The sequence below is a fragment of the Barbus barbus genome, assembly GCF_936440315.1.
Source record: "Barbus barbus genome assembly, chromosome: 28".
Taxonomy (NCBI): Eukaryota; Metazoa; Chordata; class Actinopteri; order Cypriniformes; family Cyprinidae; genus Barbus; species Barbus barbus.
The window spans coordinates 14,597,735-14,618,892 of record NC_136756.1 but is presented as its reverse complement, the minus strand read 5'-3'; the positions used below and the strand labels follow the sequence as shown (position 1 = coordinate 14,618,892).

The 21,158-nt window shown below is 36.3% G+C and overlaps 2 protein-coding genes across 3 annotated transcripts in view; one reads left to right on the top strand and one right to left on the bottom strand.

The window, feature by feature from the left end:
- Positions 1-956: 956 nt before the first annotated feature.
- rimoc1 (rab7a interacting mon1-ccz1 complex subunit 1) lies at positions 957-8,931 on the bottom strand. Its single transcript, XM_079382558.1, has 6 exons — positions 8,597-8,931; positions 7,383-7,492; positions 2,659-2,805; positions 2,192-2,323; positions 1,992-2,106; positions 957-1,394 (listed from the first exon to the last, which is right to left on the bottom strand). Exons 1-6 carry the CDS (start codon positions 8,685-8,687, stop codon positions 1,159-1,161), a joined length of 831 nt encoding a protein of 276 aa, XP_079238684.1. The 5' UTR covers positions 8,688-8,931; the 3' UTR covers positions 957-1,158.
- A 2,241-nt stretch (positions 8,932-11,172) lies between these two features.
- The window catches only part of LOC306847824 (succinyl-CoA:3-ketoacid coenzyme A transferase 1, mitochondrial-like), a 47,431-nt gene continuing 37,445 nt past the window's right edge, over positions 11,173-21,158 (top strand). The window contains exons 1-7 of one of the 2 annotated variants that reach the window (XM_079382005.1): positions 11,173-11,453; positions 12,927-13,035; positions 13,709-13,799; positions 17,990-18,125; positions 18,293-18,442; positions 18,579-18,685; positions 20,049-20,109. In XM_079382005.1, coding sequence (XP_079238131.1) covers positions 11,355-11,453; positions 12,927-13,035; positions 13,709-13,799; positions 17,990-18,125; positions 18,293-18,442; positions 18,579-18,685; positions 20,049-20,109 — 753 coding nt within the window. In that variant the 5' untranslated portion in view covers positions 11,173-11,354. The remainder of the gene's footprint in view (positions 11,454-12,926; positions 13,036-13,708; positions 13,800-17,989; positions 18,126-18,292; positions 18,443-18,578; positions 18,686-20,048; positions 20,110-21,158) is intronic. The other variant, XM_079382006.1, reaches the window with a different exon arrangement.

The following is a 21,158-nucleotide window of genomic DNA, read 5'->3' as shown; positions in this document are numbered from 1 at the left end:
TAAAAACATGAATTTGAATTATAAACCGAATTCCTTAATTTATTTCTTCATCACTCCAAGTGCTTCCTAGGGACCTACTGTGAAGCAGTTAACCTATACTTCAATATTGTTCTTTAAGTGCCCCAGTTACCTACAGATTGTAATTAGGGTCAGTTTTGCAAAAAGCTATAGTAATAGTTATTCATAACCACCAAATAGTTATCTTTTGTGTGAAAGTTTACTTTGGATAAGCATATGATTTATTTTGGTTTATCATCAACAAAATTGTTAAAGGCCACTATACCATTATGTAGTGTTGCCATTAACCCCAAAACTGATGACTGAAATGTAAGATAGTAAAGATGGAGGTTTTGACTACATCTTAAAAGGTTAGCAATAGAAGTGTAAAATACAAGTACAACCTGAACTTTAGCTGAAGACCTTTTGATAATTACTAGGGACATGAAGACAATCAGCATCTTGTATCCATTAACACTCCTCTGGTGTAACAAGCTCTCATGTGAAACCAAAATATCACGCACACATTCACATTTCCACATTTCTTAACCCAAAATTTATTTCAATGAAGACATAAAAAAAAAAATGAACTTCATTTTAAAAAGAATATGACCAAAAAGTTTAGCTTTTAAAAGTATACTATCAAAATACCCAAATTCCCATCTCTGAACATTACATCTGTTCAATGAAAGGAATAAAGATGCAACTTTTAATAAGTGAGCAGAAGAGGTGTCATATACAAAGATGTTAAAAAGAAAAGGTCCATACTTAAAAATGGTCACAAATACTTAAATATGCAACGTATACCTGCATTTTCCCCTCCTTTGTACCATTTCTTTTAACATATATAAATGTAATTAATTAAAAATAAATAAATAAAAATTAAAATAAATAAAAAGTTGTGATGTTTCTCAGCTGGAATTTTTTTTCTTAAACAAATAGTTATTTGTTTATATTTTACATTAGAAGTATTATTACACATTCTCAGCGAAAACACACATCCAGAAAACAAATCTGGACTGGAAGATAAGTGCCTTTTTTGTTTTCAATATTTTCTTTTTTAATCTTTTTTGTTTGTTTGTGTTTTTACTTTTTTTTTTTTTGCTAGCTTCAGAACAATGACATTTTGTGAACCTCCTCTCCTAAAAGCTCTCGCCAGGTTTACTGTAAAATACTAAGGATCTCCTTGGCATTCTCTGTGTTCCAGCCCTGACCCTGAAGTGGCCCCTCACATGCCAGCACATACTTATGGAGGATTTGTGTGCCAATATCTCGGAAATGAAGCCTGTCCTCTTTGCGCTCTGTGGTGTCCATGCTGCAGTCCTCATATTTCACTGCCCAGAAACACATCTCACCAATGTACATCATTGTAAGCAAGTGAGTATCAGAAAAGATACCTAATGGGGAAAAAATAAATGAGTCAGTTTTGACAAGAATATGAACACACACATTTTATTTTGACTAGTAAAAATCATTCTCTAAAAATAACATGTTATGCATGATATTAAGATGAATTAGTAAATAAAAATCAACTGTCTTCTTCCAAAGTGACTGATAAGCTATATGACTTCAAAAACTTTGCATATCATTTATTATTATTATTATTATTATATAGCAAATGTTAATCATAACGAACTTCAGTTAAAAGCAATGCATTATAAAACCACTAGCAACCTCAAAAATGGAGTGGAGTTTGTAGGCTACACATCTTTTCAATGGAAAAATCACTTTCCTTCGTAAATTAACTGCAATATTTGAAGATACTGATAACCCACTGGCTGTGCTGTTTAGAGATGTTATAAATCGTGCTTTGAAAATCCGTCCCTGCAGAGACACAATGCCTGATGTGTCTCACACAGAGACACAATCTGAATTCACGACTTGCATGTCTGCAGTTTTGAGCTCCCAAGTTCCAAACAAAACTCAGAAATGCCACAGAAATCAACCACTTGTCTTTCAGTTTTAGAACAGAAAGTACATTTTCAAAGATGTACCTTCTGCCAGAAAATTTGCAGTTGCAGAGTCATGAAAAACCACACCATCGTTCAGCTTGACTGAGTTCCTCACTTGCAACATTCTCATAAGGTAACGCACACCTTCTTGAAGACACTGTGAAGACACGGAGCATTGCAACACTTACTCAAGTCATGGCCACTAAAACTGGCACTGTGGAGTGAGAGGTTGGTGAAAGAACCTTAAGGAATGTGGCTTTGTTCTTCTTGATCCATTGCTTGCGTTGGTGTAGTGTGTGGCAGTACATATATAATAATGCCCCACGCCTCCAATATAGGCACTCCAGCAGCTCCAGCCCCAGCACAGACTGCACCTGATCCAAACCACAGCATCACAGTACAGTTACTCAGAACAGCTTTCTAATATTATTCAGGCTATGCCAATTCAAGAGTAAAGATTATTTATTCTGAACACCCACATGCAAAGACATGCATAAAAAGTTGCACTTATTTTGCAAACAAACAAACAAAATGATGCTACAGTAAAAAAAAAAAAAATTGCTGCATAAACTGCCACATTTCCTAATTGCACAGGTGGTCTGTAACCAAAAATATTAACCAGTGGGAGTGGATGCCTTATTTAGAAACAACAGCAAATGAAACTAATTGTTCTAAGTAAATATCTTCTATGCATACAGAAATACAACACCTCTTGTGCAGGCACCAGTCGCCCGGCTAACACCTCTGGCTCTGTCAAGTCCTGTAGTAACTGCTGGATTTTGAAAGGGGAAGTGTCCTCAGGAAACTCCTGATCTACAAGCCTGTTTTCCTCATAGAATGTAATGTCCAAGACAACCTGTAGCAAAGCAGGTAAAACAATAGGTCATATGAGCCATTACATCTAAAACAAGGTATCTGCAGTGTTTTTAAATTTAAAAAGTTTTGAAATTTACGACTTTATAAGCTCTGGACAAATAAAATAATGTATGCAGAACAAACTCAAAATAAATCATATATTGCATATCAGACAAACTAAACTCACTTAATTTTTACTTTTTCTGAAAAGACGACAATAATTTTTGCTTGTCTAGAAAATGCTTCTTGATTTAAGAATTTTTAGATATATTTGGACTAGAAACAAGACAAAAACTAAGTAGGAAAGCATTTTTTGCAGTGCACCACTCAAGGATAAACACCTTTATATGATTAATAGACGTTTGAGTGACAACTGCAGTCTACAATCAGCAAGGATTGTTGTTAACATGTTACATGAACTTAGGGGAAATAAACCACTGTCAAACTTCATTTCAGCACTCTAATTTTTGAAGCAGCTGACGGGCTAAATGCGAGGCGTTTCTCCGTCTTGAAACAGGCTGTTACGGGCTGACACTAGCTATGGCTTAGCGCTGCCTGACTTGAGCTGAGTGATACTAATATTACTATACATTTAACGGTATGCTTTACTTGTAGGTCGAACAGTTCTCAAATCATAGTATTATGTACTAATATATAATTACTAGGGGTGTAACGGTTCACAAAATTCACGGTTCGGTTTCGATACGCCACAGTGGTGTCACGGTTCAGTACGTTTTCGATATGGGAGGCGGGGCAATTGGTTACGTCGCAATGATGGAAATATTTATGTTTTAAACCATGAAGGCGAGCCAATGGATATCACACAAGCATGCGTTTGCACCAGGGCTTGCACACGTGCAAACTTTGCACAAGATTTATGCTGGTGAACATCTTAATCTGTCAATTCACTATAAATAAAAGTGAAAGTAAAAATGGAATGACGGAGCTTTCGGCATCTGACGCCGCATATTCTCTCAGAGAGACGAATCTACTTCAACATATGCTGATAACGGTAGGCCTATAGCTGTTTTCATTCATTTCCTTAATATTTCTCTTGTGGCCTGTACATAGTGGAAAAAAAAATAAATGAAAAGAAACGTATTTTGTGTTTTTGAAGGTTGAAAAGGTTGTTTTTGAAAGTCGGTGCTTGAAATAAAAGCTTTTTATTTAATAGATTTTTATTGATGACTGCAGTGTTAATATTTTAATTATAGGACTATAATTAATTGTAGGTAGCCTATAGCCTAATAGACCTGTTTTAAAAGACCCTTAAAAAAAAACATTTTATTGAGGAGTAAATAGCCTAATCTTATCCTCGCAGCGTGTTGCCCGTTACGTCGCTTGGGCTGCGTTGTTGAGCACGGTGGCACTGATATGTCGCACACTTTAAGCTCTTTTATTTTCCAAACGTAATAGGAATAGTCCAACAAATCGTTCGGTTTGTAATGCGTACTGAACCGAAAGCCTCGTACCGAAAGGTTCAATACGAATACGCGTATCGTTACACCCCTAATAATTACATTTAAATTATGTTCCGAACAATATTGGATTTTGCTGATATGATACGTTTAAAGAGAAGCCACTAAACAGATTATAGTGCTGATAATAATAAAATGCTCATAATGTGTTAAATAATGTTCTTAGTCTCTTCTTTCTGTAAGAGGGTGAAATTAAATGCCACATATAGTTTATTGTGTAACCAAAATACCAATAATATCCAGAAAGAAAAACCTACATAATGTGGGAGTTTTAATTATAAACAAGCATGAAAAAAACGTGACTCTTATTTTGAAATATATACATTTTAATACTTCCAGTTGCTTATTTAACCCTTAAATGCATACCTCGGGTCTTTAACGACCCGGGACATCGTTTACTACCCTCTCCCTTCTTCATTTTTTAAAGTTAGACATCAGCTTTCTTAGTATTCCTTAGTCTATTCATTATAAACAATATAACAAGAATTTTTTTTTTTTTTTAAAGAATGTCTATTTTCTGATTAATTTTTCATAAAAAGTGTATAGGGTCGCTAGAGACCTGAGGTGTGTATTAGTGCAAGTATTTTTATTTCTGCGCAAAAATATTCAAATATTTGATGACTTTTATTTTATTCTTCTGTAATGGTTCTTAAAATATCAAGAGAGTTTTTTGCTATTGCAACAGTTTAGGATCCATCCGTGCTGGATATACAGTGCCCTCCAAAAGTATTGGAACAGTAAAGACAAAATTGCTCTGTTGGCTGTGGAGTAAAGACATTTACAAATATGATTAAAAGATGAATATGAGACAAAACTACATAATGTCACATTTTATTATTGGGTGATTCAACACATAGATGTTTTACCAGCTAAGAAGTTCAGCACTTTTAGAGTGTCATCCCTCTATCTGATGTGAGCATAAGTATTGGAACAGTTGCCTCACAGGTCTTTCTAAGTGATCAGCTGTGTCCTGTTGCATTAATTCTTCAGATATTAAAAGCAGGGAATGTGTCGTATCAGTTATATCCATTACTTCTGCATTCTGAACCTTGCATTCGATAATGACACACACAAACCAGGATGAAGATGAGGGAGCTGACTTTGAGAGAAAAGCAAGCAATTTGAATGCTAAAAGAAAAGAGGAAGCCAATTAGAGCTATAGCAAAAACAAAGGGCATGGAGAAATCAAGAGTTTGGAAACCACCAGCGACACCAGCATCCAACAACTACCTGATCGGCTGAGAAAACAGTAGTTGATGACAGACAAATCATAAAAGCTGTGAAAACGAACCATAAAAGACGTGTCTGTAAAATCACCAACAAATTCCAGAAAGCTGGGGTGATGCTCTGACAATCTACTGTCCTCAGGAGACTTTGACACAGAATTACAGATGCTACACAGCAAGATGCAAACCTCTGACCAGCACCAAAAATAGAAAGGCAAGATTAGAGTTTGCAAAAAAGCACAAAGGTGAGCCAGAAGAGTTTTGGAACTGTGTTTATGGACCGATGAGACAAAGATGAACCTTTATCTAAGTGATGGGAAAGCAAAAATGTGGAGAAAAAAATGGAACTGCAAATGATCCCAAGCATACAGCCTCATCTGTAAAGCATGATGAAGATGATGTCATGGCATGGGCATGCAAGGCTGCCTCTGGAACAGGCCCTCTCAACTTTACTGATGACTTAATGTATGATGACAGTAGCAGAATGAATTTGGAAGGGTACAAACCCATCTTGCCTACCAATATTCAAGAAAATGCCACCAGATTCATTGGGAAGTGCTTCATATTGCATCAGGACAATGACCCAAAACACCCTGCCAGTTCGGTCAAGGAATTTATAAGGGCAAAGAAATGGAAAGTCTTACACTGCCCAAGCCTATCTCCAGATTTAAATCTGATTGAACATGAATTTCACCAGCTGAAGAGGAGAGTAAAGGCAGAAACTCCCCAAAACAAGCAGCAATTGGAATTGGCTGCATTAAAGGCTGGGAAAAGTTTTTTTTTTTTTTTTTGGGGAAAAGTATTTCAAAGGATGAGACCAAGACTCTGGTGATGTCTATGGGTCACAGACTCACTGCTGTGATTGTGCGCAAGGGATCTGCAACTAAATAATATCTTTTAATCTTTAATATCGGCCTTATGTTCAACTGTCCCAATACTTATGCTCACATCAATGAGTGGGATGAACTCTAAAAGTGCTGCTCTTTTTATTTGGTTAAACATGTGTGTGTTGAAACGGCTAATAATAAAATGTGACATTCTATAGTTTTGTCTCATATTCATCTTTTAATCATATTTGCAAATGTCTTGACTCCACAGCCAACAGAGCAATTTTGTTTTTACTATTCCAATACTTATGGAGGGGACTGTATAGGTCCGGGTCGCTAAAGACCCGAATATGCAAGAGTGATTGGCGAAACATTCATGCATTTAAGGGTTAAAAAGATGAGAATATGTGCACTCTTATAACCATCTACAACATTACAAATCAGTAATAATGAGCGATCACTTGGCATAAATGTGCAGTGTTCATTTTGCAGTGCTCTGAAACCGTGAGCCTGTAGAATGTGCAACAGTCTCATATTTTGACTATTAACATGCAATGCTATCATTCATTTAATACGTTTTTTCAAAGTTTATTAATTGCATTAGGGCATATTGCTTTTCAGCCTCAAATTTAAAACCCTCTAAGATTATATTTAAGACTTCAGTCCTTTGATGAAACTGAATTCAAGACATTTTAAGGATGTATGGGACCCTGAAAAATCTTAAAATCTTTCTTGAATTAACATTCCCTCTCCTCTCCACCTGTAGCTGGTGTGTGGTGAGCGCACTGGCGCCGTTGTGCTGTGGCTGCCGTCGCATCATCCAAGTGGATGCTGCACACTGGTGGTGGTTGAGGAGAGACCCCCCACATGATTGTAAAGCGCTTTGGGTGTACAGCAATACACAATAAGGGGCTATATAAATGCATCATTCATTCATTCAACATTACTAATTAACACAATATTTTCATATTATTAACTTTTTTTTTCACAAATCAAACATGTTAATATATAGTTACGCTACGCTTAAGGGACTGTTATATGAAGTACCTGTGTATAATCCTGCAGCAGTTTAGGGAGGCTGCTGCTCTCTCCTCCATGTCTATAATAGCTTTTCAACTTGTCTAGTATGGAAGATGCATTCTGCAAGTAGTCATCATCTAGGAAGGGAAAAAAAATCCAACATGTTAATATTTCATATCTAATAAAGGACATACAACATGAGAGTTTATAGTTGGTGGTCTAAAACAACAACAACAGGGGAGATTATATATCGTTCTGGCAAAATGACTTTGTGGAAGCAGGCTTCCAAACATATCTATAAAATGAAAATATTACACATCAATTTTAATGCATGTAAATCTGTAACCTAAAGCACAGCTTTTGGTATAGCCTAAAACAAATCATTAATATCACAATGACAACGAGGAAACTAGCTCTGTAAGTAAGTGACGCTTTGGATAAAAGCGTCAGCTAAATGAATAAATGTAAATGTAAGTAACCAACTGTCTGAAAAGAGCTTAAAACCCTTGTATATGTCCTCTGTTTTATTCTGAACATGACGAGAATGAGTCAATTGAAACATTTGAAAACAAAAAGCATTACTAAGTATGTATACTACGTATGACTGACAGGACCTAAACGCCAATATAGCCAATATAATCTGCATCATTTCAGTCTACAAGTAAATAAACAACACAGAAATGTTATTTTTTATTATTTGTGATTATTTATATATTACCGAGACCTTTTGTCTGGCTGAAGTAGACAAAATACTAATTGAATAATTCTGCTAAAAGAGTTTGGCAGTTCGTTAAATTGCTATTTGTCTCTTATATTGTTTAATGTTAGGTTGTAATAGCACCTTGCAGAATAACTATGACTAACGTTACATATATTATGTTTTATGTTATTTGTGCGTCGTTCTGTATCACTGCATGACCACATGCGTCTTCACTCAGTTTATGCAAAGTACTAGCTAGCCAAATAAATTGAAAAATTACAGAACGTAATAAACGTGATTTTACCTTTTACATTAGCTTGCGGTTTAGTATAAATACTACAGTGTTCGAATAAATTAGTCAACCAAACGTTTGTCGTATAAACGGGGTGATAGCTGTTCAGGAAAATGTTTGTTGTGATTCGCAAGAATGCTAACGTCGAGCGGCTAAGCTAACTAGCTGACAACACCTGGCTGATTCTGCCAGTTATCTATAATAACGAGAGTCTGGTTTTACGCAACTGGCGACAGGAATCCCGGTTACCTGGTTTCTCCGTCCGAAGAGTGGCACACTTGTTATCTAACTCAAAAATCCTCCTTTCCAGCTCGACGCTTCGTCTGTAGTCGTCGGCCATGACTGCGAACGACAGTCACGTGACGAGCGCGCGATTACTCACGTGCAGAGGATTACAGGGATGTTTTGTTCTTACGTTTCATTCATAAACTTCACGCTTGGCATTTATATCAAAGCAAGAGCTTACTTTGTCCACTCTTATCCATATTATCCCTATAACACCCGGTGTTTGATAACGGCGGATTTAAACATTGGCAGAAGTGACGAATGGGAGTCCGATTCATTTTCCGCGAATCGATTCTTTCAAACAGTTCTTTTTAAAGAATCATTTCAAAGAGAGATTCATCAGTTATTTTAGGTTATGACGTAATTATGCCATCACGTGGTGCTATGCTGTGACTTGTGCTTATTTCAAAATGAGACCGATTAGCATTTATCTATTCTATTTTCTTCTGTTCATTTTTATGTAATTTAGTTTTTATGTAATTTACATACTTTTATTGTGGGTTTTATGTATTTTTTATTATTTGCATTTTATTTATTAATGTATTTATTTGTACTAATTTATTTATTTATTTGTATTAATGTATTATTCGTAACAATTTTCCCTGACTGTTGTTGTTATTCTGAAATACTGAAACTATATTGTTTGAATAAAAAAAAACGTAATTTCCTTTTTAAAAAGCACGAGTTGGCTCACTTTATATGATAGTGAACACAAATCCAACACACATTAAATATCATTTAAAAATAGGCAAGCTATGTACATTAATTTTAATATTAGTGTAAATAATAATAATAATAAAAATATTTAGGTTCTGAATGTTTTTATGAGCTGGATCAAGGCTTCAACAAACGCGGGCGCATGATTTGCTTATTAACATTTAACCCTCTCCCTACATCTAGTGATTTTCTATAATATAATATAATATAATATAATATAATATTTTATATTATTTATTTATTTATTAATTTATATTTTATATTTATAATATTTCAGCTCTTGGACCACTTCTCTTCTCTATCTAGACTACATAGCATCACTAGGTTCTGACATTCAGAAACATGGATTTTCGTATCACTGCTACACTGCTCAACTCTATACCTCTCATTCTATCCTGATGATCCAATGATAGCTAATTGCATCTCAGCTTGTCTAACAGTCATTTCTTGCTGGATGAAAGGCCATCACCTTCAACTCAACCTTGCCAAAACAGAACTGCTTGTGGTACCATCAACTCATTGTTTCATCACAATTTCACCATATAGTTAGAAACATCAACCATAACTCCAAGGTTCGGAGTTATGGTTGATGTTTCTAACTATATGGTGACTTTCTCAGACCACATTGCTAAAACTGCCCAGTCCTGCAGATTTTCTTTAGACAACATCAAGAAGATCAGGCCCCTTTTTTCGGAACATGCTACACAATTCCTTGTTCAAGCTCTTGTTCTGTCCAGGCTGGACTATTGCAATGCTCTCTTGACAGGTCTTCCAGCCAGCTCTATCGAACCTTTACAATTAATCCAGAACTCGGCAGCAAGATACATTTTTAATGAGCCAAAAAGAATGCACGTCACACCTCTGTTTATCAGTTTGAAATGGCTACCAATAGCTGCTCGCATAAAATTCAAGGCAGTAATGTTTGCCTACAAAACCACCACTGGCTCTGCACCCCTTTACCTAAATGAATTATTTCAGACTTATGTGCCATCAAGAAGCTTGAGTTCTGCAATTGAAAGTCACTTTATTGTGCCATCCCACAGAGGCACAAAATCACTATCATGGACTTTTAAATCAAATGTTTCCTCCTGGTGGAATGACCTGCCCAAATCAGTCTGAGCAGCGGAGTCCTTTATTTAACCCTCTATTCTAATTCTATTCTTAAAAAAATACTTGTCCCTTTTGCACTCTATTCATTTACTGCTTGTTTTATTCAACCACTGTCAACCACTGTTTAGTAAAAAAAAATACTAACACTATTTGTTTTCTTTTTATTTATAAAATTAACAAAAGCAAAAAAGGCCTCTAACACTAGCTTGCTCAATTCTTTTTTTATATTCCATCTGTTTTTTTTTTAAATTCATTATATAATAAAAAAACTTGCTATATGTACTGCGTTAAGCTAACTGAGACTTGTTAGCACTTGCACATTATTGCTCTTTTGTTGATTTTGATTGCTTCCATTGTCCTCATTTGTAAGTCGCTTTGGATAAAAGCATCTGCTAAATGATTAAATGTAAATATAATATAATATAATAATAAATTATAACATAATATAAAATAATACTATACAATATAATACAATACAATACAATATTTACATTTACATTTAGTAATTTAGCAGAGTGCAAGTCTAAAAGGGCAAGTTTTATTTAAAGAATAGCGTTAAAATAGAGAGTGCTATATAATAATAGAATAGAATAGAATAGAATATGGATCACTGAAACTCAGACATGCGCTGTGCTGCGTTGTTCAGTCTGGAACCACTGAAAGATTCAGAACGAATCGTTCATGCTGGTACAGTGAACAATCACGCGATTCATGAGAATGAATTCATAAGAATGAATCGGAAGTCGCTAGATGGTGGTGACAGGGTTAAATGCAAATAAGCCAATCGAGCCCCCGACACTCCTTCGCTTACTTCATCCCCGCCTATCTGAGATCAACGAGGGCATACTGTCACCATCATTCACTATACACAAAATTAGGCCTGTAATTTGCAGACATGGCGACTCTTAGAGCGCTATCTAGAGTGGAGAGTGTGATCATCAGGAACGTGACAGCGACGATCAAGACGAACATCTCGCGGTTCTCCGTTGGCAAGGTCAGTGTTTAAAAATAGAAGACGGTGCATCCGAAATTTTGCATGATGTTGAACGTGTCGGTGCTTCTGTTTTTGCCCCACTTTCCATTGCATGGCATATATGAAGGTGCAGATCGTATAGAAGGTTATAAATAATCATATATATGATGTGTGTGCATTAGTTTAAAAGAATGGTGTGTTTCAACGCTTATATATTCACCTGAAGTTAAAAGCTTGTGTAACGTTAATTGCATATTTCAGAGACTAGTGAAACTAGTCATTTTGTGCTGCATTGTGTTCTCTCAGCAAACCTTTAAACAGCATCAGCATACTTTTGACCTTGATTTTCAGATGCTTCATGCTTCATGTTTGTTTTCATGTATTTGTTTGATTGTTGACCTGGAAACACATGGTCACTAAGCAATGCTGTCATGAGGCATAAACTACCACAGATTTTTTATCAATAACTTCCATAAATATTCTAGTTTTTAAAATTAGGACAACCAGCACTATTTCTTGGTTAACAGTAACCTAACTCTGCTCTCTCCTACTCACACACCTCCACTTTTGTTCCACCCACCAGTTTTGGCTTATTATATATCACAACATGTGAACTAGACTGCTATAATAACTAGCCCTCAGAACAAGGAGAGGAATTCTCCCTGACCGCTAAGCCTAGGTTTTGAAGTCATATATAGTTATGACACAGTCCCATGCTAGTGTCATGTGGCTGTGAGGTTCATCGGGTTGTACTGTATGCAGTCACAGCAGAAACCTTTGAATGATTGTTTCAAGGAATAACAGTGGTAATGGTCATACATGGCTTCTTTGTTGAGTGAGATATTATGGTCTTTAGATAACTACTGTAACTCAATATTTTTGTTTATTATTATTTAGTAATCCTGCTTAAGGCTGCCATATATACAAAACAGAAGCAGATGAATTATTTATTGAGGCCGAGTGATAAGTGTTCAGCTGTTTCCTCTCCTTGTCCTTTGGTGCAGCATTTGTGAGGTCAAACATGCACTGTTGTGTCAACAAATAAAGATATAAATGAAATGAACGTCTTGGCTGGACTCCCGGGGTTTATTTAGCACATGAGAAAGTGGTCAAACAGTTGTAGTTGACAGAGGAAATAAATCTTATGCCGTTTATATGAATTCAATTTTCTATGCATGCTTTAGGATTCCATGAGAGGCACAGCACTCATGAATGGAAAAGTCAACCACTGATCTATGTAGTATTGTATTCCACTAGGCTGTATTCCTCAAATCACTACTTATATGGAATTGCACAAACACATGAATTTTTCAATGGAAAATTAGGTAGAACATTGACTGGAAGCTTAAAGGATTTCAAGTGATTTACAGATTCATTGACTGTGAATTCAAGTGTGTAAATTTTTCATTAATGCTTTAAAGTTGTTGCCTTTAGTGTTTGTTTTTGTATGTTCGGCCTACTTCATTCACTCTGCTAAATGCCTGTTGTTGGCAGACGGGTTGCTGTTACCTTTCCACTTCAAGTAAACGGTCCGGACAATTTTATTCAGACTCCCTAGACGCCGTCAAAGATATTCCTAATGGAGCGACTATTCTTGTGGGAGGTAAGGGTTATGATTTATCATCAACTCATCCTTTATCAGTAACTGTCAGCTTATTACTGTCTAATTACTAATGCTAGAATACCATTCACAAGTTTTGGGGTCAGTAATATTTCGTTAAATGTTTTTAAATGATGTCACTTTTGCAAGACTGTGTTTATTTGTTCAAAAATAATTCAGCATGTAGTCCATTACTACAGTCTTCAGTGTCACATGATCCATCAGATATCATTCTGTAATGCTGATTTATTTACATTGTAATAACTTTATTGTCACTTTTAATTTACATTTACATTTATTCATTTAGCTGACGCTTTTATCCAAAGCGACTTACAATTGCTATATATGTCAGAGGTCGCACGCCTCTGGAGCAACTAGGGGTTAAGTGTCTTGCTCAGGGACACATTGGTGTCTCACAGTGGATTCGAACCCGGGTCTCTCACACCAAAGGCATGTGTCTTATCCACTGCGCCATCACCACCCCTGGTGGTTAAATTGATTTAAGTTGTCCTTGCTAAAAGTATTAAATTCTTTAAAAAAAAAAATGGCACTGATTTTTTGAATGAGACATTATTATAATTGTTGTATATATTAGTTATATTACATTACAACAGCCTTTCTAAATAGCTACAACAACCATTTTGTAAATTCTTTAATATCCTTTCCTCATTCACAGGTTTTGGCCTGTGCGGTATTCCAGAAAATCTGATCAACAGTTTGCTGAAGACAGGAGTTAAGAGCCTGACGGCAGTCAGCAATAATGCAGGGTAAGCCTTTCTTATAGGCTATGTAAACAACAACTTAAACTCAGCCAAAAACTGTGATTGCACTGATTTGACTAACTTTGTTATTCCACTAGTAGACCTCCTGTATTTCCTGACACATGCAAACAACAGAAGCAGCTTATATTGAAGTATTAAAACTGAGATATAATGGCAAGAACCAACAGTAAATGATGCTTCTGTGATTTTGAGATTTTCATTTGGAGCCTTTGGAGAAATGGCAAAATAACCAAAACAATAAACATCTGAGGTCATTGAGTGACCACTCCATAACCACAGTTGTTCTCTAGATGTCGCTACAAGAATTTCTCCCTTGAACAACGTTGAGAATCTGTGCACAACTGACCACAAATAGAAAGAGATTACCAGGATGAAGCCACCACCTTTTTCTCAGACAGGATAAACAAGTTTAATTTGTCAAGTAGGACCAGGCGTACTGGTAAATACAGAAAAATGAACACAGGGAATTGAATGATCAAAATTCCTTCTTAGAAGGAGTAAATGTTTTTTTTTATGTCTAGTTACAGTCTATGTACTATCTTATTGGATATTGGTGTTTGGTTTATTGCTGCTATGTTGCAGCTGCTGTGAACATGTGACTTCAAGTCAAGTCAAGCCAAGTCTGCTTTATTGTCAATTCTTCCACATGTACGGCGCATACATACAGAGAATTGAAATTGTGTTACTCTCAGACCCTTGGTGCATACAGTTAACATTAAACACGTTCAAATACAGATAATACAGTTTAAACATATGTACATACAACTATACAGCTATACAAATGAGGACATTGTAGGAAAATAAAGAAATAGATAAAGTGGCATAAGGCGCATGGCAGAATAGATAGAGTGTATATATATATATATAGTGCAAAAAGAGCTTATCAATATGAGGACATTGTAGAAAAATAAAAAAAAGAGATAAAGTGGCATAAGGCACATGGCAGAATAGATAGAGTGCAAACCAGTTAAATAAAACAAAACTGTGCAGATATAGGTGTAGTGCAAGAAGAGCTTGTCAGTAGGGAGAACAGTCCTTATATCAGACTATCCGAAGAGGTAGTTTGCAGTCAATGCTGGATGAGGTAGTGATCAGTCCAATGTTGCACAAGTGACAGTTGCTGGTCACAGTTTTTAAGTTGGTGAGGGGGGGGCTCATAGTGTCAGAGTTCAGTGTTGCATGGGGTAAAAGAGGGGAGGGGGGGCAAGGACGGGAGGGAGTTCAGCAGCAACCCACACTGCTGAAGACTTGACACTATGTATAGGCCTCTCTGTTCTGGCATTTTCCCAGGTTGGTTGTCTGTGAATATATTATTGCGTAATTTCTGAAAATGGGCCAGTTATGTTATTTTGGGTCTTTTTTTTTTATTGCTATCGTGACTAGAGAGTGAGGACAGTGTGGGTTGCTGCTGAAGATGGTAGAAGATTGTGATAAAGTCCATTCTAATCATTTTAGTCAGGCTTAAATAAGTCTAAATAAGACCCATAAAAGTACCCTTTTAGTTCAATACATCTGGCTTTTTTCCAGAGTTCCCTCAAGGGAAGTTTTGTCCTGTATTAAATAGAAAGTTCTCGACTGATTCCCTTCTTGAAGTTTATTTCCTTCCCATCTGACTGTTTGAGTCCTGCTGTTCTTGACTGCATTGCTTGTTGTAGACCTTGTTCTGCAAGTTTTGAATCTCTGTGGTAAAACTCTTTCGGTCTACCACAGAGCGACTTCTCAGTGCGACTGCAATGTGAAACCAGCGGCACAGCAGGTTGTTTGTCATTAGCATGCGTAGCTCACACAGAAGGGCGCTGTTTCCTATGCAACTTCTTTCCATCAGCAACCCCGGCTGATACTTTTAACGTGTTGCTCATTACTTAGAAATGGAGTGCTGACTTGTTTGGAAGTAGTTATTGGCCACTGTGTATTATCTGGTTACAGACTGGAGTGTCAAAGAGCTGCCACAACCCTGTTGCAGTGTTAAAGGGATAATTATACAACAGTTAGTTCCATGTCTTGAATTTAATTGGCTGAGAAGTATTCCAAGAGTGCTGATTTTAAGATCCTACAGTACTGGGACTTTTCAATGTTTGACTGTCAGTCTGTATAATAGTGGAGTGGATGTTTCAACTTTTTTGGCAGGTTACACTGTTACGCCAGTAGGTGGCGAAAAGTGACTGTTTTTATGACTGAATGTCACTGAATGATTCATTCCACAGATTTATTTAAAAACACATTCTTTCGGGAACAAAGCATGCGATTGTTGCATTGTTGTTACTCCACTGATGTAGTCTACTCTACTTGATGGAGTGAATGAAAACAAGTGAGCAAATTTGGACGGTGAGTGTGCCATCTGTTGACGATTTCTGGGAATTCAGGGCGCTACCCTCAGTGCATGTGAATTAGCAGCTAGTTGTTGAGCGTACATCAGTTATTAATATGGTACATTATGGGACTGAATGATTCAAACATTGGTTTTGGACACCACTACAAACGGCCGTCCCCTCAAATAACGCACTGTACACGGGTATAGGGGGTTATTTTATGCACAGCCTGTCTTTCTGAGTGAATCATTCATTTAAACAGTTGGTCAAAATAACAGATTCATTCAAGAACAAAACAACACCACTGAGATGCACTGCACTGATTTAACTTCATTTGGAACTTTTTCCACTGGCAGAGTAAGCATAAGAATAAGTAACTTCTGTCAATATTGTCTGAAATGTAAGTGACTCAATATTAACTTGCACTAGTTAAGTTATTGTGCTTTTTATATAGTACAGGAATTACCTCAGTAAATTCTAAGCACATATGACCTAGATAGCAACTTCTTTTTTCCTTTCTCTTAAAACTAGTTTAGGTTCAAGCACTAAAGAAGCCTTTGTCGTTTCTCAGGCAGGAGAAAAAGTGAAGAAGACACATTAGAAGAGAGTTAATGAGAACATGGCATGACACAGTGTGTGTCTAATTGCAACCTTTCTTGGTCCAGTGAATGAGTCGTGACATGAAGTCTGTGCTCCCTGTTGATTGAATGAACCTAAAAATATGCATGCGCTTATAAAACGTCTGTATTAACTTCATCAAACATTTCCCCCTCATGTTTCACCAGAACACCTTTGGTATTAACAGTGTAAAAATGTCCAGATCTGCTCTACTGCACTGACTACCTTTAAAATGGGATAGCCAACATTTTTATACGTCAGTGCGTTTCAAGTCTCAGTAAGTCATGCCATTAGTTAATGAGTGACTAAATCAGTTTTGAGTCACTGCTTCTGTAACTGTGCCAAGCCACCGCACACACCAAACTGAGGAGGTCTGACAGATCTGTAAAATGTTTCATGTTTTCTTGCTGTAAAAATGAGTTGTGCGGCCTTTGTCTCAGTATTCTCTACGTGTTTAGAATTTTAACGATCGGTTTGTTATAGAATGGCCAGTGGACACTGGATTTAGACCTGTTTAGGCAATAAGTGCTACTTTTCCAACAATAGTTCAACCTAAATTGGACATTGCTTTTTTTTGGAAATGTGTATTTATGGGTTTGTAGTTAAGACCGTATCTGAGGGCATTGTGTCTAACTATCTGGAGAGATTTCAACCATAGATTCAAACCTACTTTTCAAAAGTTTAATTTCATCTTTTATTTTTTCTTTTATTTTACATTGACAATAATATGAAATGTAATTGAGCACAGAATCAGCATATTAGAATGATTTCTGAACGATCGTGTGACACTAAAGACTGGAGTAATGGCTGTTGAAAATTCAGCTTTGCATCACAGGAAGGAATAAATATTTTGAAATATATTACAATAGAAAACAGATATTTTACATTATAATACTGTTCCACAGGGTTTCTGAGCACATAAAAGCAGCCTCGGTTAGCATAAGAGACCTAAAACATTTGAGACAATGACATTGTGATGTTGCGACCGCACACATCATTCTCTTTACTAGATCTATGATGTCAAAGGTAGCAAACAAAGAAAAATATCTAGACCATTTCTGACTATTTATTTGACATGGTTGCTTTTGAATAGTTGTCAATGGAGAATGATCATTTTTACAGTTATGTTGTGTTCTTAAGGCAAATAATAGAAGATGATAACAGAAATTAGTTATGTATTGGTTTGAAATTTATGGCATAAGGACATAGTAAGGTGTATTTTTTTAATTTTCTTTATGGTTTACGCAGAGTGGATGACTTTGGCCTGGGCCTGCTCCTTCGGACCAAACAGATCAAGCGTATGATCTCGTCATATGTGGGGGAGAACGTGGAGTTTGAGAGGCAGTATCTCAGTGGTGAGCTGGAGGTGGAATTGACCCCACAGGTGAGACCATCCTTTACCCAAACCTTCAGAATAAACACTTTCCCTTTGTTCTCAATGGCAAGTTTATTGCCAAGTATATGTATGCTAAAGATTTTATTGTACCATTCTTCCAAATAAATCCAATCAGGTGAATTTTGTTTCACCCATTGTACTGTGTTTGTTGGCAGGGCACGCTAGCAGAGCGGATTAGGGCCGGAGGCGCAGGTGTGCCTGCCTTCTTCACTGCCACAGGCTATGGCACACTCATCCAAGAGGGAGGCTCGCCTATCAAATACAACAAGGACGGCACCATTGCCATCGCAAGTGAACCCAGAGAGGTCAGAGCTGCTGCTTTTATATTCCAGTCTTACTGAGTGATACAATAATACAGCTGATGTCTCTGCAGATGAAGTTTGATCAGTAAAAACAGATATAAGATATATATATCGATTTCTACTGTATGTCGTGTTTCAGGTGCGTGAATTTAATGGCCGGCACTACATCATGGAAAAATCCATCACGGGCGACTTTGCGCTGGTCAAAGCCTGGAAAGCAGACAAAGCTGGGAATGTCATCTTCAGGTACAAGTGTCTATTTGTTTTTCTCAGGTTGTTCAGCCCTAGTTCAAATAGACTAGAAGTTGCTTTCCTTAGCTGTACAGTGTCACATGTTCACTGATGTGGTTGGTGTTTTGGCCAAACCTGTAAATAGCTATTTTCTCTCACCTTTCTGATTTAATTTAGCACAATCCCACAGACTATTTCCCTGAAGGGAAGGCCACATGAGACTCTTTTGTAAAAAGTAGACATAAACAGTACCTTATTTTAGATTAAATTTTAAACACAGTAGACAAGGCTAACTATTAAAATGACTGTAATTTCTAACCCAGTCATTTTATTCATTATACAACCCACAGAGAATAATGTTCTAAAAATAGTACTAAAATACATAAAAAAATATAATAGTGATGTTTTTAAATATTCTTTTTAAATGCATTACCATTCAAAGGATGTCTGCTTAACAAAGCTGCATTTATTTACTCAAAAAAAAAAAGTTATATTGTGAAATATTATTACAATGTAAAATAACTTTTCTAATTGTAACATATTTAAAAATGTAATTTATTCCTGATGGTAAAGCTGAATTTTCAGCATCATTACTCCAGTCTTCAGTGTCACATGATCATTCAGAAATCATTCTAATATGCTGATCAATGTTGAAATGTTGAAAATAGTTAAAGCTACTTATATTTTTGTGAAAATCATCATGCATTTTTTATTATACTTTGATGAATAGAAAGTTCAGAAGAACAGCATTTATTCAGCCTTTTTTTTAACAATGTGTGCAAAAGTCGTTATTGTCACATTTGATCAATTGAATTAATTCTTGCAAGATTCTGTTTTTTTTTTTTCCAAGTATTAAAAAAATCTTATTGACTCAACTTTTGAATGGTATTATGTATAAAATGCATTAACAAATGTTATAAAATGTTAAAGTAAAAACACAAAAAGCATTTTGTCATATTAAAATGATAGAATTAGTGTTATAAAAACAGCTGTGTGTGGTATATTGAGTTGGTCTTATGTTGTATTTGAAAATATTTTACATTCCCAATGTTACATAATTTTGTTCAGCGTTTTGTTTTACCACAAGGGTGCACTGTTTCCTTTTCCATTAAAAATGAATGTACTCTTGGTCTGCTTTGGTTAAAATATTTTAGCATGGCACCACTATGGATGATGAGTTGATAATAGGTGTTTTTGACAATAGTAAAACCGATTTTTAGAGCTTGTCATTCTGGCTTGTTTCACTAGATTTCATCATCAGTGCCTCGTAAACAGAGGAAAGATCATTTCAGTCTTTCATATATAACATTTCACCTCAGCTCTGGAGATTTAAAGTCAGTTTTACAGACTTTAATGTTGATCATGTACTTTTTATCAGGAAAACAGCACGGAACTTCAACCAGCCCATGTGCAAGGCAGCCAAGATCACAATAGTGGAGGTAGGTGGATACCACATAACACATGTGCTTCTTTTAGATTCTGTTTGGTGCATTATTACAAGTTTAAAAGCTTGTACATATATCATATTATCCATCCTATGAATTCAGTTGCCCGGAACATGTATCTCTTCGCCTGCGTTTTATTTCATCATTGTTTTTCACATAAACAAAATAAATTGTTAGTTTCATCTAGATCATTGAAGTCCCCCCCCCCCCCCCCCCCCCCCCCCATTCACTCCTTTTTCATTTCCTTTCTACCGAGAGCGCTTTTCAAACACTTGTCTGCATATCAAATATGCTTTTATCTAAGCCTTTGTTAAAAACACGCAGCTACGAACAAAAGACTTATCAAAAGGCATTTTCAGTCGCCATGAACGAACTCCATTAATTAATATGGTTTTCCAGCATTCCATTCTTTCTCTTGCAGCCTTGGCTGGAAATGGTTTACAATGTGACACAATAACTGAATTCAAACCCTTTGAGTAGATATTTCTGTAACTAGTCTTCACCCTTCACAGTCTGTCTACCAATCAATCCATTACTAGTAGTGTCATCAGGAAGGAAGCCTTTTAGCTCACTCATTGTTTAATTGTCTTCTGCTATCAGAACATTAGAGCTTTTATATTTCTGCTTTTCAATCTTTATTGTGGCTATGCAGCAATAGGAGCAGTTATTAGTGGCCAGTATCATCTGACAATACTGTAATTGCAGTCCCACTAAAGATAAGCTTATCAGTTCACTGAACACAGTAATGGTTAAAGGCCTTTTTCAGTGTTTGTACATCTGGTGATGAAAGCCGTCCTGCTAGGAGAATGAATCAGTCGGCTGAGTGCTGAGCAACAGTGTGTATCTTGCATTCTGCCTCTGTTTGACTGGATAAGATGTTGTTTGTGGCAGCAACTCTTCAGCTTTCGCAGCATGGACTCAGAATAAAGATTGACTCATCATGCCATGCGCTGCCATCACTGTTGTCTGGGGATGAGAAAAGAAAACAGTCATCTGGTGTACTACAGGTGTCTGTCTCAAATGTTTTAAAAGATTAACTCCAG